Source organism: Geospiza fortis, unplaced genomic scaffold, assembly GCF_000277835.1.
Source record: "Geospiza fortis unplaced genomic scaffold, GeoFor_1.0 scaffold1081, whole genome shotgun sequence".
NCBI classification, from domain to species: Eukaryota; Metazoa; Chordata; class Aves; order Passeriformes; family Thraupidae; genus Geospiza; species Geospiza fortis.
In genome coordinates this window covers 78,708-94,076 of record NW_005054503.1, presented here as the reverse complement: position 1 = coordinate 94,076, position 15,369 = coordinate 78,708, and the positions used below count along the sequence as shown (strand labels likewise).

Sequence of the window (15,369 nt, the reverse complement as noted above, 5' to 3'; positions counted from 1 at the left end):
AAGTAAAGAGTATCTTGATTATAATAAGTTAGCTATCAAGTTTGAGGACACAGTGTGAGTTTGAGTTGTGTTGATGGGGAAAAGGGTGGTATGAATTTCTCTTAATATTTTAAAGCTATTGAATTCTGGAGTCTCACTCAGCTGGGTTTGATCATCTGTGTGTAGTTACAGCTTTCAGTGGTGCTTTGATAGAAATTTATTTGGGCTGGTTGTAAGTGTGATTGGAGCTCCAGGGACCAGTGGTGTTTTACACGATGGCAAAAGCTCCAAAACCAAGCACTGAAATCAAAGATTTCTGGGAAGATTGGTGCCATGGAGGGAAAATGTCTAATTAGGCAATTCAGCTCTTGTGTCTTTAAAGCAAGCACAGATCTTGGATGGCATTGAGCAGATGTTGTCTGGCACATCCTGGCCATATTTCATAAATCTGCCATCTCCAGACTAAGGATAGAACAAATCATGGACACTTCCAATTCTGTGGCAAAATGCCTGCTGAATCTGGGAGTTGTTTTCCATGTGGAAGCAGAAGCTTTCCCAAATACACAGAATGCCTGGTGTATTCCTACTGAATCTGGGAGTAGGTTTCCATGTAGGAAGAGGAGCTTTCCCAAATACACAGAATTCCTGGTGTATTTCTATTCCTACTGAATCTGGGAGTAGTTTTCCATGTGGGAGCAGGAGCTTTCCCAATACACAGAATTCCTGGTGTATTTCTATTCCTACTGAATCTGGGAGGAGGTTTCCATGTAGGAAGAGGAGCTTTCCCAAATACACAGAATGACTGGTGGATTCCTACTGAATCTGGGAGGAGGTTTCCATGTAGGAAGAGGAGCTTTCCCAATACACAGAATTCCTGTCCTGATTTCACAGCCTTGCTCAGTGGCAATGCAGCTCCAGCCTGTGCATTTCAAGGTACAAAGGCCCCATCTCCTTTCAGGCTCACTGCTGGTTATCCTTGGAGTGGAATTGAAGTTCAGTGAAGAAATTGTCAGAAGGTTTAAGCACTCATTTTTACTAAATGGAGCTCTGCAATGTTACTGTAATAGGAAAAACGCCTTGTAGAGTTCAATTGGAATTTTTTTTCTATTAACTTTGTAATAAGGATGCCAATTTCTGCAAAATAGTTTCTGAGTAAGAGTGAAATTATGCACTTTGTTAAGCAGCAGTAAGCCTGCAGATTCAGTCTTGGTTCAAATGTGAATTACTGCATTAGGGACTGACTTCTTCCTGATTTTCTGACCATTATACTCTGGGTAAATATGCCTACAGAGACATGCACGCCTGCTCTACACAGAGCCAGATAATTGTTATCCATGGCCTCCCTTGGGCAGCTCCTGTGGGGAGTGCTCAGCTCCACATCACCTTGGAGATGCCAACCCTTCTCACCCAGACTTCCCTGCATATTCCAAACCCTGGAGGAGTTTTACACAATGCCCTGTTTTAATGGGTCTGGCAGAGAACTGTTTCCTCCTGCACATGGGAAATTTCCACAAGAATTCTCATTTCCTAAGGCCCAGCCTCTCTGGAGATTCAGCCCTGGGTCCTTGGTAGCATTTTACACAAATGCAGCCCCAGCCTTCATCTGATCATGCTTCATGACTAAAATAAGGAATTTTTCTATTAGTAGGGAAACAAGGTGTGCAGATTCTAACCCTGGAAGATTCTAAGTTATTAACCAGTGTTTAAAAAACATTTTAGCCCAGAAAGAAAACAGCACTGTCTCAGTTTTGCGCATGTCCATGTCAAGGGTGTTAAATCAGCAGACTCATGGAAACTGCTGCAGAGTTTTGGGTTTGAAGTGCAAGGGAAAGGAAAAAGAAGGAAAAGCCCTTTTCTTTCTTTTTCTGGAGACTCTGGAGATTCAGCCCCGGGTCCTTGGTAGCATTTTACACAAATACAGCCCTAGCCTTCATCTGATAATGTTTCAGAACTAAAATAACAAATTTTTCTATTAGCAGGGGAGCAAGGTGTGCAGATTCTGGCCCTGGAATCTTCTAAGTTATTAACCAGTGTTCAAAAAACATTTTTGGCCCAGAAAGAAAACAGCACTGTCTCAGTTTTGCACATGTCCATGTCAGGGGTGTTAAGTCAGTTGACTCATGGAAACTGCTGCAGAGTTTTGAAGTGCAAGGAAAAAGAAGAAGAAGGAAAAGCCCCTAATGTCTTTAATCTTTGTGTAACTGTGCTTTTGAACAAGTCCTTCTTTGTGCAGCCAGGTGAGCCTTTTCATTAAAGCTTCTGTCATTTCAGAGGGGGAAAAAAATCCCAGATTCTTTTAGTTTTACAGGTTTTGAGGCTTCCAGTTTTTTGTCTGTCAAATTGAAACATTAAAATTCACCTCACAATGATGCTCTGGGCCTGCATTGAAGGTGGCTGGCAAAACATTCAGATCCCAAAAGACAAGGGAAAAGGGTGAGAGAAATTTAACTCTTGGGCATCCAAACCAGGGTTAAACAGCATGAAGTTACTTGGGCATAATAGAATCTTAGGAGATTAAATACATTCAATTCCCAGAGCACTGTGTTTGTGTGCACTGAATGCAATGGATATCAAGCAGAAAATAAAATTATTACCCATCAAAAAAACAAACAAACAAACAAACAAAAAAAAAAACCACAAACACTTTCCAGCCTTGTAACATCAACAACAATAAAAGGAAAGGGGAGGTGAGAGATTCAGTAACATGGTTAATAATGTGAGTACATAATATCCAAGGAAAAATTATATTACTACCTGATAATGTGAAGAAAAAGCACATTTAGTCCTGACTAATAATAACTTTTAAATTAAGATTTTGGGTTTTTTTTTCCCAGTTTGTTTCAAATACACTGTGTACTTCATGGGTGTAATGGGGCTGGGATATGTTTGGGTGCACATTTGGATGTGTTTGGATCCATATTCGGATTCTTGAAGAGATGAGTCCCACAGTCAGTTATGGCCAGGGCTGGGATATGTTTGGGTGCACATTTGGATGTGTTTGGATCCATATTTGGATTCTTGAAGAGATGAGTCCCACAGTCAGTTATGGCCAGGCTTGGGTTCTGGGAGATGTTTTGGGAGCTGTTTCCAGGCCATTTGGATGTGTTTGGATCCATATTTGGATTCTTGAAGAGATGAGTCCCACAGTCAGTTATGGCCAGGGCTGGGATATGTTTGGGTGCACATTTGGATGTGTTTGGATCCATAACTGGATTCTTGAAGAGATGAGTCCCACAGTCAGTTATGGCCAGGGTTGGGATATGTTTGGGTGCACATTTGGATGTGTTTGGATCCATATTTGGCTGCAAGATTAGGATGTAAGCAGTGCTGCCCTGCCCTGCCCTGCCCTTCTGGGAGCTGTTTTGGGAGCTGTTTCCAGGCCTGGGGTTCCTGTGGGACTTTGGTATCAGCCAGGGCACAGCTGGGGCTCCCTGGAAGCTGCCAGAGCAATCCTTACCTGGGAGCAGCCTCAGCCCAGCAGAGCTCTATTGATCCTGATAGATTAAAATTTCCCAGCCTGAGCCACTTCCAACCTCCTTTCTGCCCATCCCTTAGGGAAAAAAAGAGCTGGAGAAGCTGGAAAATGTGCTGTTTCCCAGCTTGTTCAATACTGACATCTCACTGCTGGATCTGCTGGGCTCTTTTAAAAATTTCCCAGTTTTTCAAGAGCTACCAGGGCAGTTCTTGGGCAGCAAAAGGATTTGCAGTGGGAGCACAGGCACAAAGAAGAGGCATGTGCAGGAACTTTGATAGAGTTTTGCTGCCAAAATCCTTCTCTGGGTAGTTTGTAAAAGACCCTGAAGTTCATCTGATGCTGATTAACTTTTGAGGCACAATTGCTACAATGAGAAAACTTTTACTGATTTGCATGTGTTGACAATTATTCTAACAGTAACAACCTGATTTTACCAGTGTGTTAGTCCCAGATATGGTGTATTATTCCCTAGCTTTAGGAATAATTCTGATAGTTATGGCCTCTGGCTTCATTTAACCATAGCCCTAATCACTTCTGATTAAAACATACATAAATGAGTTTGTGGATTTTTCACTTTTTTTTTTTTTTTTTTTACACCTCAGCTTCTAGAGGGTTTTTTGCCCCAAAGGAAAGAAAAAGAGAAAATTAGGTTTCAGCACAGAGAAATGTTTGAAAGACTGTAAAATAATAATGTAAAATATTTTCATTTCCAGAACATTTTATTTAACCACCTCATTAATACAGTTTTACTATTTTGATTTGATTAATTGTTGTAGGTTTTGAGATTGGATTTATTTTATTATTCAAGTTGCAATGACTCTCCTGTTACTTTCTTCATGTTTACCAAGGGGTTTACACCATTATTTCTCCACACAAATAACTAATTAGTCAACCATTTTCTCATTTGACATTTCTCAGTGGCAGGGGACTGCAAACTGAATTTCATCTGATTTTTCATTCTGTTTTGGTGGTATCATTGGAGATTGAGGATTGTGATGAAAGCCAGCCTGTTAAATCCCTGACGTGACAAACAGAACAAAGCTGAGATGAGGAATCTTTTAGCTCAGATGGGGGAGATGGGTGCGTGGTTCTCTGCAAACAGGAGCAAAGCCTGCCTGCAGAGAGGCACAGCCTGCAAACCCTTCCCTCAGGAACCTCCTTCAGGGCTGAAATCTCTCCGGCAGTGGTTTTATGTCTGAGTAAAAAATGGAATCCAAACCTCTATATTCACCTGCACCTCGTAATGAATACATCTGATCAATCCACATTGGTTTTCAGTATCTGGGGAAAAAAAAAAAAAAAAGTGAATCACAGAATAACAGAATGGTTTGGGTTGGAAGAGCCCTTAAAGATCATCTCATGCCAGCCCCCCTGCCATGGGTAGGGATGTCACCACTAGACCAGGATGCTCCAGGCCCCATCCAACCTGGCCTTGCAAAATGAAAGCCCACAACAGCTCCAACAACATTCTTCCAATGGCTTTAATGCCACAAACAATTTAAAATAAAAAATAAAACAAAAAAAAACAAACAAACCAAAAACCAAGGAAAAAACCAAATAAAACAAAACAACAACAACAAAAAAAAACAACAAAAAACAAAAACAACAACCAAAACCAAACCCTCAAAGCAACACAATCTTGGAAGCTGTATCAAACTGATCTTTACAAAATCAAATGTCACTATAGTGACATTATTACAATTTACATTAGAGAATTGCTGTTATTGTTTTCATTTCACATGGAATAGGAAATTGAGACCCAGCTGTGCAAGACTATGAATGTACATATATTTATATTTATATTTATATTTGTATGTATATATGGTTTTTGCCCTCCCCAAAGCTTTTAACCCAGCCCGGGAGCAGGAACACCTTTGTTATCTCATGGCCAAAAAAGCAGAAAAATTGCAGTGTGTCCCCAGTAATGAGTGTGGAGTGTGGTTCAGCTGGAGAATTGCTGTGCTGCAATAAGGTTCCCTTTCTGCTCTTCCTGGTGCCATATGCCGCCCTAATTAGTGCAGGCAAAAGGTAATGAGAGCACAGTGGAGAAGAGGGAGCTCCATGGGAAGCAGGCTGATCTCTAAAACTCTGCATTATGTCATCCCTATATAGAGCACAATAGAGTTTTCATCCAGGTTTTTAATGTTGCACTTATATTTTGGGATGGTTTTTTATCTTTCTCTGAGAAGCACCACTGCTTCCCTGGGTGTGGATATTTGTGCTGTAATTGCTGCACCAGTGTCTCCCAAAAAACTCTGAACTTTTCCCAGGGGTAGAGCCTCATAATTTTTCAACCAGCCTTGATGTAATGCCATTTATAAATTTTAAATAATTTCCATATATTTGCTGTTCCATTTTAGTTCTGCACCAAGTGCAAATTTTGAGTTGTGCTCTGCTCTGCATCCATAACCTCTCTGTGTCTCTTTGGAGCTCTGTGTTTCAGGTGTGCACTCAAACATTGGAGCAGACAATTTCCAGTCTGAGGGAGCTGCTTTTGCTGCTCTCTTTGCAATACCTGCCTTAGACAACACCAGGACATGAACCCAGAGCAAGGAGGTCACAGTCAGAATTTGTCACACCCACTTTCTCTTCCCTCTTGTCACACAAGCCCTTGGGAGCTGGGAGCTGTTGGCACAGTTTAAAATTTAAAAAAAAACCACAATGAAATAAACTCCACGAGCAGCACTAAATTGCAGTGCTGCAAAGCAGAATAAAACCAAACCAAGGAGTAATTGGCACAGCAGAGAGCGCAGCTTTGTGCACATCTGATACATCACTGGGCTCAGGACTGAAGATGCAGCAGACACAACTAGAAACGTTCATGTTTAACCACCTAAAAAATGGTCTGATTTACAAGCTGCTGTGCAATCAGATCCCACCAAAGTCAAAGGTGGGAAGTGAATCTTTGCATTCAAAACTTCTATTTTTATCATGGTTTTTATGATGGGTCCATTCTAAACCTTTGCTAGCAGAGACCTGAAAAAAATGGAACAAAAAGCAATGAAATGTGCTGCAATATGCTCTTACAATAAGTAAAAATGTGGTGGGAAAGACAAAGTGCTACTTTTACAATATCCTGTGCCAAATCACAGGTTATACAATCCAGGTTTTTATTTGCACAGCCAACAGTGCTTTGTAGAGCAATCAGGGAAGATAATACAATCCATTTTACATTCTCATTACCTTAGAAGTGTTGAATCTTCTGAAATGGTTTCGGGGTTAATTGAGAATTTGCAGTTTTACAATAGACTGGGAATTGTTTAGGCTGCCCTTGTTCCATATTTTTGTGCATACCTTTGTTGCAAAGTTATAAAAACAACAATAAAAGAAGAAACAAAGAAGTGAAATGAAACGATCTGCATTGTTTCTGTTCCAGGCACTCATTTTTGTGGGAGATAAAGCTGAGGTATTGATTAATGTTTAAATGGCTATTAGGAGGAAGGACGTGTTGGGTTGATGGAACATCTCACTGTGCACTAATGCTTTCCTTTGATTCTTTCCCACATATTCCCTAGGGGATAACTTCTGCTCCTGGGGAAGCCAGCGGTGAAACTCTGAGTTACTTTTTTTGCCAGAATAAATAAGCCAGCTATTTGCCCTATTTATCTCTTTTTCTGCATAAACTCCAAAAGTTTCTGGTTGCCAGATCTGTTCTTTAACTTATTTTAACATCATAAGAGCTCGTAAAGATGTGTAATTTTTCTTGGCTGTATATATATATAATTTTTCCTGCTAAGTTTTGATGCTCACTCTGGCTGCCTGAGCACCTGAATATTCCTGTGCACCACAGTCAGGCTCAGCAGCCCCCAGGAAATTTCATTTTTCAAGCCTGAAGCAAAGTTGTGGTAGAAAAGCAGCAGCATGAGCAGGGCTGTCTATCAGCACATTGTTAGAGGCTGTAATTTTATTTCATTTTACCTTTTTTTTTTTACCCCCTCAATAATGTCTTGTTTTTACTTATTCCCTCATATTTGCAATGATACTTTTTAATTTTTTTTGCAACATTATCACACAGGACTTTCCGGTGGATTGACTTCCAGGTGAATGCCACTGTGAGGCACTGCCTTGGCACAGACTCATTAAATAATAACAGGTTCCATGTCAATTACTGGTAATTTAAAATGTCTATAAAAGGTTGTAGGGTGGTTTATGACCTATAACAATTCACTACAAAAAAGATAAACAGGTTATTGTCCCAGGTATTGATTATATGATTGGAGGTTTGGTTTAAAATATTAGCTCATTTAATTGGAGAGGGAATTTGTATCAGTTAGTTCAGCTCTGGGTTGTTTTTTACTTAATATATTTAACTGAGTGTAGAATTAAGCCCTAATCATGAATATTCTTTTATTTATCGCTTCAGTCAAGCTCAGGGAATTCCTGGTGTGTAAACTCCACAATCTCTCTAAACATTTCCAGTTCTGGGGGCTGATTTGTGCTGATTAAAGGGAAAAAAGCACAGCAGGGAATTTCATGTTGGGGCATTCTGGAGACAGCATTCCCAAACTCTGAGTGAGGCAATGTGGATGTAGCTGAATTCAACCAGCAGAAGGAGGAAACTCCAGATCCCAGAGTGCAGAACAAGAGTGTGCAAACAGGGCTGGGTGTAACCACCTCCCCCAGACCTGGTGAATTCATTGTCTGACTCTTTTTGCCTCCATTCCCCACAATTTAGGATATTTCCAGCTCACCCAAAATAACTAATAGTAAGAAAAACAATAAAATTTAAACCACTCAAATGTAAATTTAAAATACAGCTTCTGGTCCAGCTGCAATTTTGAGTCTGGAAAAAAGGAGGTCTGTGACAGGATCCATGAGGTCAGTGTGGGTGCAGAGGCTGTTGGAAGTGTTCTGGCTGCAGGAAACAGGTCCTATATAATATCCTAAATATTGATTTCTCTGCTAAACTTTGGGACATATATATCCAAAGGAATTGACTCAAACCTCTAACAACACTGAACTGTCTCTAAGGCAAGGCACAAGCTTAAATTGTGTTTTTGCAACATGAGGAGATCTGCTGTGGAAGCCACTGAGTGCCCAGACAGATTCCTTTGCAGCAATGCATTTGTTTGATGTTCAGATCTATAATTTGCTAACAACTTCTGCCCTTTTGTTCAGGTATTCAGTGTACAAGGACCCAGCAGGGTGGCTGGAAATCAACCCCACCAACGGCACCGTTGGCACCACGGCAGTGCTGGACAGGGAATCTCCCTTCGTGCACAACAACGTCTACACTGCTCTGTTCCTGGCCATCGACAGTGGTGAGTGACCCCTGGGGGAAAACCCTGAATTTCCTGCTTGAAATGCTCTGTTCTGAAAGCTGCATGTGATGCCTCAGGTTTGAGCTTCTCTATTTTTCACATTCTGTGCTGCTTTAGTGTGTGGGTCTGGGTTCACATCAGGGGATGGTGAGCTCTGTGCACAGAGCAGGGAGACAAAACAATTCCTGCTCCAGCTGGGCACCAAGGACAAATGATCCAAATCTCAGCCCCAAGAGCACAAACAACGTGGGCTGGAGAGAGAAAAACAAGCAGGGTGGGACTGCATGGGCTAAAGCTGGAATGGGACAATGAACTGCAAGGTGCAAATGGAGCAGAACTGATCAAAGGGAGAGACCCCGGGAGCGCTCGTGCATTTTGGGGCCATTTTGGTTCATCTTGGGTTCATTTTGGGACCATTTTGGTTCATCTTGGGTTCATCTTGGGACCATTTTGGTTCATCTTGGGTTCATTTTGGGACCATTTTGGTTCACCTTGGGTGCAGCCCTGGCTGGGCTCTTGTGCTGCCCAAGGTGGATCCACTGAGGAGATCCTTTTAATAAATCCCTGCTTTATTCTGTAGCTCTGCCCAGCCTCTGTTCTAGCTCAGCCTTCTCAAGGCATCACATGTGTAAAATTAACCAGGTTCTGCAGCACTTCTCTGCATGGCCACCTCAATGTAGTAGAAACCATTTTGGAAACCAGAAGAAAGAGTAATTAACTTGAGACTTGCAAAGAGGAATTAACTTGAAACTTACAAATTTATAACAGCTTTAATTTAGCTTTATACCTTAACAGATTTATTCCTATACTGAAGTCTTAATGCTAGGTGTAATTAGTCTAGAAACATTCTTGGAAATGTAATAAATCATCCTAATCAGAGTTAATTTCTTCACAATATTTGAGCAGTCAGAGTGCCTGAGGCATTTAAATACCTTTAAATACATTTAAATAACAACTCATCCTTGATATGCTGGATTATAATCTATTCAATACAATGACAATAAAAACACAACTAAACTCCTTGTTAAAAAGCAACAATTTTTGCATATTGTGTGTACTAAAGTTCCTCCTGTCAAATAGAATCCAAATTAAGATATCTAAGGAAAATTCAGGGAGTGACTCTGGAGCAGAGGAAGAAAGAGCAAATTCATAACGTTACAAATCTCCTGAGCTAAAGGCACAAAATAAATAAAAGATTTGCCTGTAATAGAACAGCTAATATGCTAACAGTTTTTCACAGCTGCAGCTGGTTTAGCCCTGGTGATGAATTGTAAAATGCTCCTTTTAAGAGAGTAATTCTACATTTTTGCAAGCACATGACTCAGGGAACATTTGCAGGGCCTGACAGGAGAAAGAAAATATCGCTTTAAGTATAACAGAAAAAAATCTGCTGAGGAGATGATTTACTTATGTATTAATATACATATTTTCCTAAGGAAATTTCTGTGGGAAAATGTAGCACTAAACATATTTCTGTCTTTTGCTTGCTATTGGATTTTTTTCTTTTTTAATGCATCTCAAAATCAGGTGCACTGGGAAATGTCATCTCACAATGAAAGTAAAAATTTGGGATATTACTGAGGGGTTACCCAAAGGACAAAGTTGTGTTTTAAAGGTGAAGTCAGATATTGTCAGAGAGAATAGACAGAGAGAGGAGATGAGTGTTCTCGACTATGGGAACCAGCCTGAGTAATGTGGGTTTTGGGGGACACCTTTATGCTGCAACTTAGGCCTTGCTCATTTATTCTAAATCCAGAACTTCATTGCTTTTAATTCTCAGATTATTTTTTTTTCCATTCTGGTAAAATGAGAGCAGGGGAAGCTGTTCTGAACAGCAGAGCAAAGGAATCCTGTCCACTTGGGATTCTGAGGCAGCACCTGATTGCAGCCCCTGTAATTGTGTTTATTTGTGACTGTGCAGCTCTGTCAGTGCAGGAATTCATCTTCCCCGGCATTATTGACTCCTGTGAATGCAATGATTACAAACCACACGTGTGCACTCAGGACTGTCATGCTAAGGGGTTAATAATGATCTTTTCCTGCCATGAGCAGCCCTGCCACATGCGGGAGTGGGAATAAACAGCAGAATTTAATTAGCTGATATTAACCTTGTGCCCTGCATCACCTCTGCATTAATTACCAGGCAGCTTGGGGAGCAAATTCAACTTAGAGATGGGCTGGGAAGTGGGAAAATGTCCTGCTGGCCTGGATGAATAACTCTGGCTAAAGCAGCCAAGGAGGTTTTAGAGTTGATCTCAACAGGCTGGGGCTCTGCCTTGCCCCTGCAGGGACAGCCAGGACTGACAGCATCCCTGGGAAGTGTTCCCCAATTTGTTTCCAGGCTGACACTGTGATCTAGCACAGCTGGGAGACCCACTTTATCTCTGCAACCATCAGAGCTATGTCCAACTTGAAATATTGCATTAGATGAGAAACCAAATTGTGGGAAAATTATATGAAATGAATACAGAATTACTTCAGGACTCTAAAAAAAGGTTGTGTTAACTTAAAAAGGGGGAAAATCAGATGGAACAGAACTATGTGCACCTCTTTAGAGCAGCATTGTCCATGGACTGCAGACCTCTCTCCTCAGGTTAATAAGTGGAGCCTGTCTAATGCCAGTGAAAATGCCTGGGACTTCTCAGTGAGAGGGCAGCCAAAAGCAGGATTAAGAACTGCCAAATGAAATAGGGTAATAAAGTGAAAATTTAGAGGCATTTCCAATAGAGCAAGTCATTTGCTTGGGCTAACTGATTTGTGGTGAAAAGGAAGGAGAGGAAAAAAAGAAATACTTTAGCAGAAATTCTTTTTTCCAAAGCATTCAGTGGAGGTTTTTATTTCCTTTGGCCTCTCAGCTCATCTCTGAGTCAAATCTGAGATGGCACAGGCACTGAGGAAGTCTGAGCTGCCACAGGCTTTCCTTCCCTGTCCTGGAAATCCAGAGAGCTCAGGTAATGCCCGGGGCACTGCCCAGCAAGGGGAACTGGCACCCAGAGCAGCTCCCAGCAGAGCAGGCACTGCAAGACCTGCGATCATCTTTGACAGAATTTATAGAGAGTAACTCTAAAATCATACAAAGCCTTGTGCCTTAGCCATTGCTGAAGTGCACGAGCCATATTCTAAAACATAAATACAAATATTATTTAGAGTTCATAGCATTTACGGGCTTACAGAAAAGGTTCTGTTGTCCCGTTGTGTTCCATGCTCACCCCTTTATAAAATAACTTTACATTCGAGTGCTGTCCTGGGGGAGGAGTGGAGACAGCAGCAAACAAACCCCACAGTGATCCTTTTTCCTTTTTCCTTTTTCCTTTTTCCTTTTTCCTTTTTCCCTTTTCCTTTTTCCCTTTTTCCATCCCCTTTTGCTGATGCCAGTGGAGAATCTGTCACCAGTTCCACCTGACTCCTGGTTATTGCACTTCAGTGCAGGGAGCAAGTGCCAGGGCATTTTTTTTAAACTGTAAAGTGCTGGATATTTCTGTCACAAGTCAAACCTGGAGCTTTGTGCTTGGTGTTTCTTTGTATAAAGCTGTCACATCTTTATCTTTTTTTTGGGATATTACTTTACCAGTAGGACAGGAACAATGAAAGGGACATAGAAAATGCAGTCACTCCACTGCAGGAAATAAGTTGACTCTTTATGAGATTCTTTCTGACCTTTATGATATTATTTCTCTGCATTATCAAATTAACTGCAACTTAAGGTGGTAAAGTATGAATTATGTTATTCCTGATCCCAACAGTTCCTGTGTCTTCCCAAACACACTCGAAGCAATGTGTAACAGCAAATTTGATGGAAACAGTGTTAATTTATAGATAATAAATTTTGACCTTTTATGGGGGCGCATTACACTTTAAAAAGGACTTTTTGGAAGAAATATCCTAATTTTCTCAGTACATTTGATGTCAGTAAAAGGTCAACTTAGTGTCTTTAGAATTTGAAAACTTTTTTATTAAAGACCTGTGTGACCGCAGAGTCTCTGGCCTATTAAAGCAGAAATTAAGCACTGGCAGGAAATACCATGCAGCAGAGTTAACACATTAAAGTGTCATGAACCGTGTTTAATCTGAGAATGAGCTGATAATGGGGCAAAGTCGGGTTTATGCACACTTGGGAAACATTGGAAGTTTAACAAAAGTGCCAACAACGGTGATCATTTTATTTGGCACTCTGATCACTGAAGCCAATGCAGCATCACAGCATTATTGGGAGCTTTTCTGCCAAAAGGAATTTTGCTCATTCCAAGAGAGGAGAAATCATTTGGGTTTGAGAAACCTGTGTGGAACAGTTTCCAAATGGGCTCTGTGGTGTCATCCTGCAGCTCCCATTGCTCACCGAATTTGGGATGAGGATCACAAGCAGAGCAGCAGCATGTTTTCCTCATTCAGCCATGCTAGAAACTCTCCAGGAAAGGTCATTTTCTTCCTGTATTCTGAGAGTTTGGGTCACAATCCAGAAAAAGCAAGGGAGAAGAAAACTATGGCTGGAGGTGAAGCTAAAAAATACCTGGAAAATATGTGAAATCTTTAAAAGATAGCATTTATTTCTCCATTTCCTTTTAGAGGCATGAATAATAATTTATTCCCAGATTTAACTTATTCATGCAAGAATCACTCCATGAATAATAATTTATTCCCAGATTTACAATGCAAGAATCATTCTTTTTTTTGTGCAATTAATATCCCATTGTGTAGCCTTTTTTTTTATCTCTTTAAAATCAAAATCTTTGGGTATTTTTGGTTGCTTGACTCATAGAAAACCCACCTATGTTGTCCATTATTTGTCACCTGGCGACAAATAATGACCCACTAATCTTGCTGGTTGGGTTAAATGCAAACTGAAGTTGGATTCCACTTTTTTTTGGAGGTGGTTGGACGCCACCCTAGTGGCCTAAAGAGAAATATTCTCCCAGTGAGTCTGATGCAGTGTGAGCATTCCACCTGCCCTCCCTGCCATTCCTCGCACCAGGGAGCTACCGAGGCAAAAATTGGGACTATAAGAACTTCAGCTGCATTAAACAAAGAGAGTAAACATCATTAAAAGTAATTTTAGTTGTGAGTTCAGGGTTTGCCTTGAGCTACACTGGCAGTTTAAGAAAAAAGCAACTTGGACCTTGCTTTTCTGGCTGTGGCCAGCTGCACTCGTGAGCTGTGGCACTGTCTCCCTTTTCCTGAGCAAAATGAAGAAATGGTGAATCAGGCTCTAATTCTCACTTTTTCCTGTGTTTCCAGTGAGCAGCTGAACCCAAGCAATCCTGCATCCCATTTATTGTGCAGGTCTTGGCACTGCTAATCATTGGAAAGAAAACTTTTTATTCTGTCCTCTGTGTGATGAGCAGTAACACACACCACCTAGAAAAAGCTGGAGTAACAGAGCAGTGTGGCACTGTGCAGTTAGAACTTTTCCTGACGTGTATCTAACCTGTCTCCTCTCTCCATGATGCACATAATTAAATTACCATAGATTGATTCCACCTAAACCACGCTATTTTGGAAGAAATCAGGCAATTAGTTACCATGGCAACCCAATTAAGTCGGTTTTATACCCCTTATCTTAATTGCTGTATTAATTGAGAAGAGAAAATAAATTGAAGACTCATCCTTTTCTTGCCATTTTACATTTCAGTAAAATATGAATTGCACACAAAATATTGTTTTAATTTGTCATCATGGACTCATGATTGGAAAAAGAAATGAGAATGTTGAAAACAGTATTTAAGACGGATGGCATATGTCAGTAGCAATTGGAGATGCTGAAAGAGCTGGGCTCTTCTGAAATGTAATTACTCAAAAACAGGAGCTGCATGTTTTACTTGAGAGGATGAATGAAGGGTTGGAACTTTGGAAGAAGCCAACAGCATTTATGGATGTCCTGCTATTTTGTAACATGCAGATATTTTTTATTTGATATATTTTTATAAATATATTTTATATATATATACACTATATATTATAAGAAAGACCAACACAAGGAAGCTACTTTTCTCAAGCTAACCCCTTAGGTACTGTTTTCCTTTCCTGTCGTTTTGCCATTATTGCAGTGTTGCAAAACGAAGCCAACTACGACCAGAACCGGCCGAGAGCCCCGTGGAAATCAGCTGCCACCCCAGGGGTACCCGCTGGCAGTCTCCGGAAGGCAGAGCCCGGACCGAATACCCTACTGTGCTTTTCCTCATCGGCTTTTCCTTTTGCTCCGCGGTGGCTGAGGTTCCTAGTACAGGAATACGAGTCTGACAGGCTGCTTGACTTCTGCTTTTCCAAGTACTGAAAACTGGGGAGAAATTTTAGGTTGCAAGTCGCAGGCACCTGCCATTATTTTTAGGTAAAGCTTGGCTTCGAAATAAGGGGACAGAGTGTTCAGGTATTTAATAATATATTTATTATATATATATTTAATAATACATTTATTTTATATAATTATTTTATATATTTTACAAAGCATCTGTATGTTAATATAGATGGAAAATGCATAGGAAATTTGAATTCATGGGGAATTAGGGACAAAATATCAGCGCATGGCTTTGAGGAGAGCAGTTGTGTGAGCAGCACTCCCAGATTTGGGCGTCCTGCCCCTCTCCTGGTTCCATTTGCTTTGGCTGAACCATGAGTGGAGCTCAGAACTGTGTGCACAGGATCCCTGCCTGCAGGAGGGGA

The 15,369-nt window shown here is 40.8% G+C and overlaps 1 protein-coding gene across 2 annotated transcripts in view; it reads left to right on the top strand.

Annotated features, from left to right (window-relative positions):
• CDH13 (cadherin 13) overlaps positions 1-15,369 on the top strand; it is a 446,793-nt gene that overhangs the window by 408,458 nt on the left and 22,966 nt on the right. For both annotated transcript variants that reach the window (XM_005428754.2, XM_031063408.1), the window contains exon 11: positions 8,573-8,715. In XM_005428754.2, the coding sequence (XP_005428811.1) occupies positions 8,573-8,715 (143 nt within the window). The remainder of the gene's footprint in view (positions 1-8,572; positions 8,716-15,369) is intronic.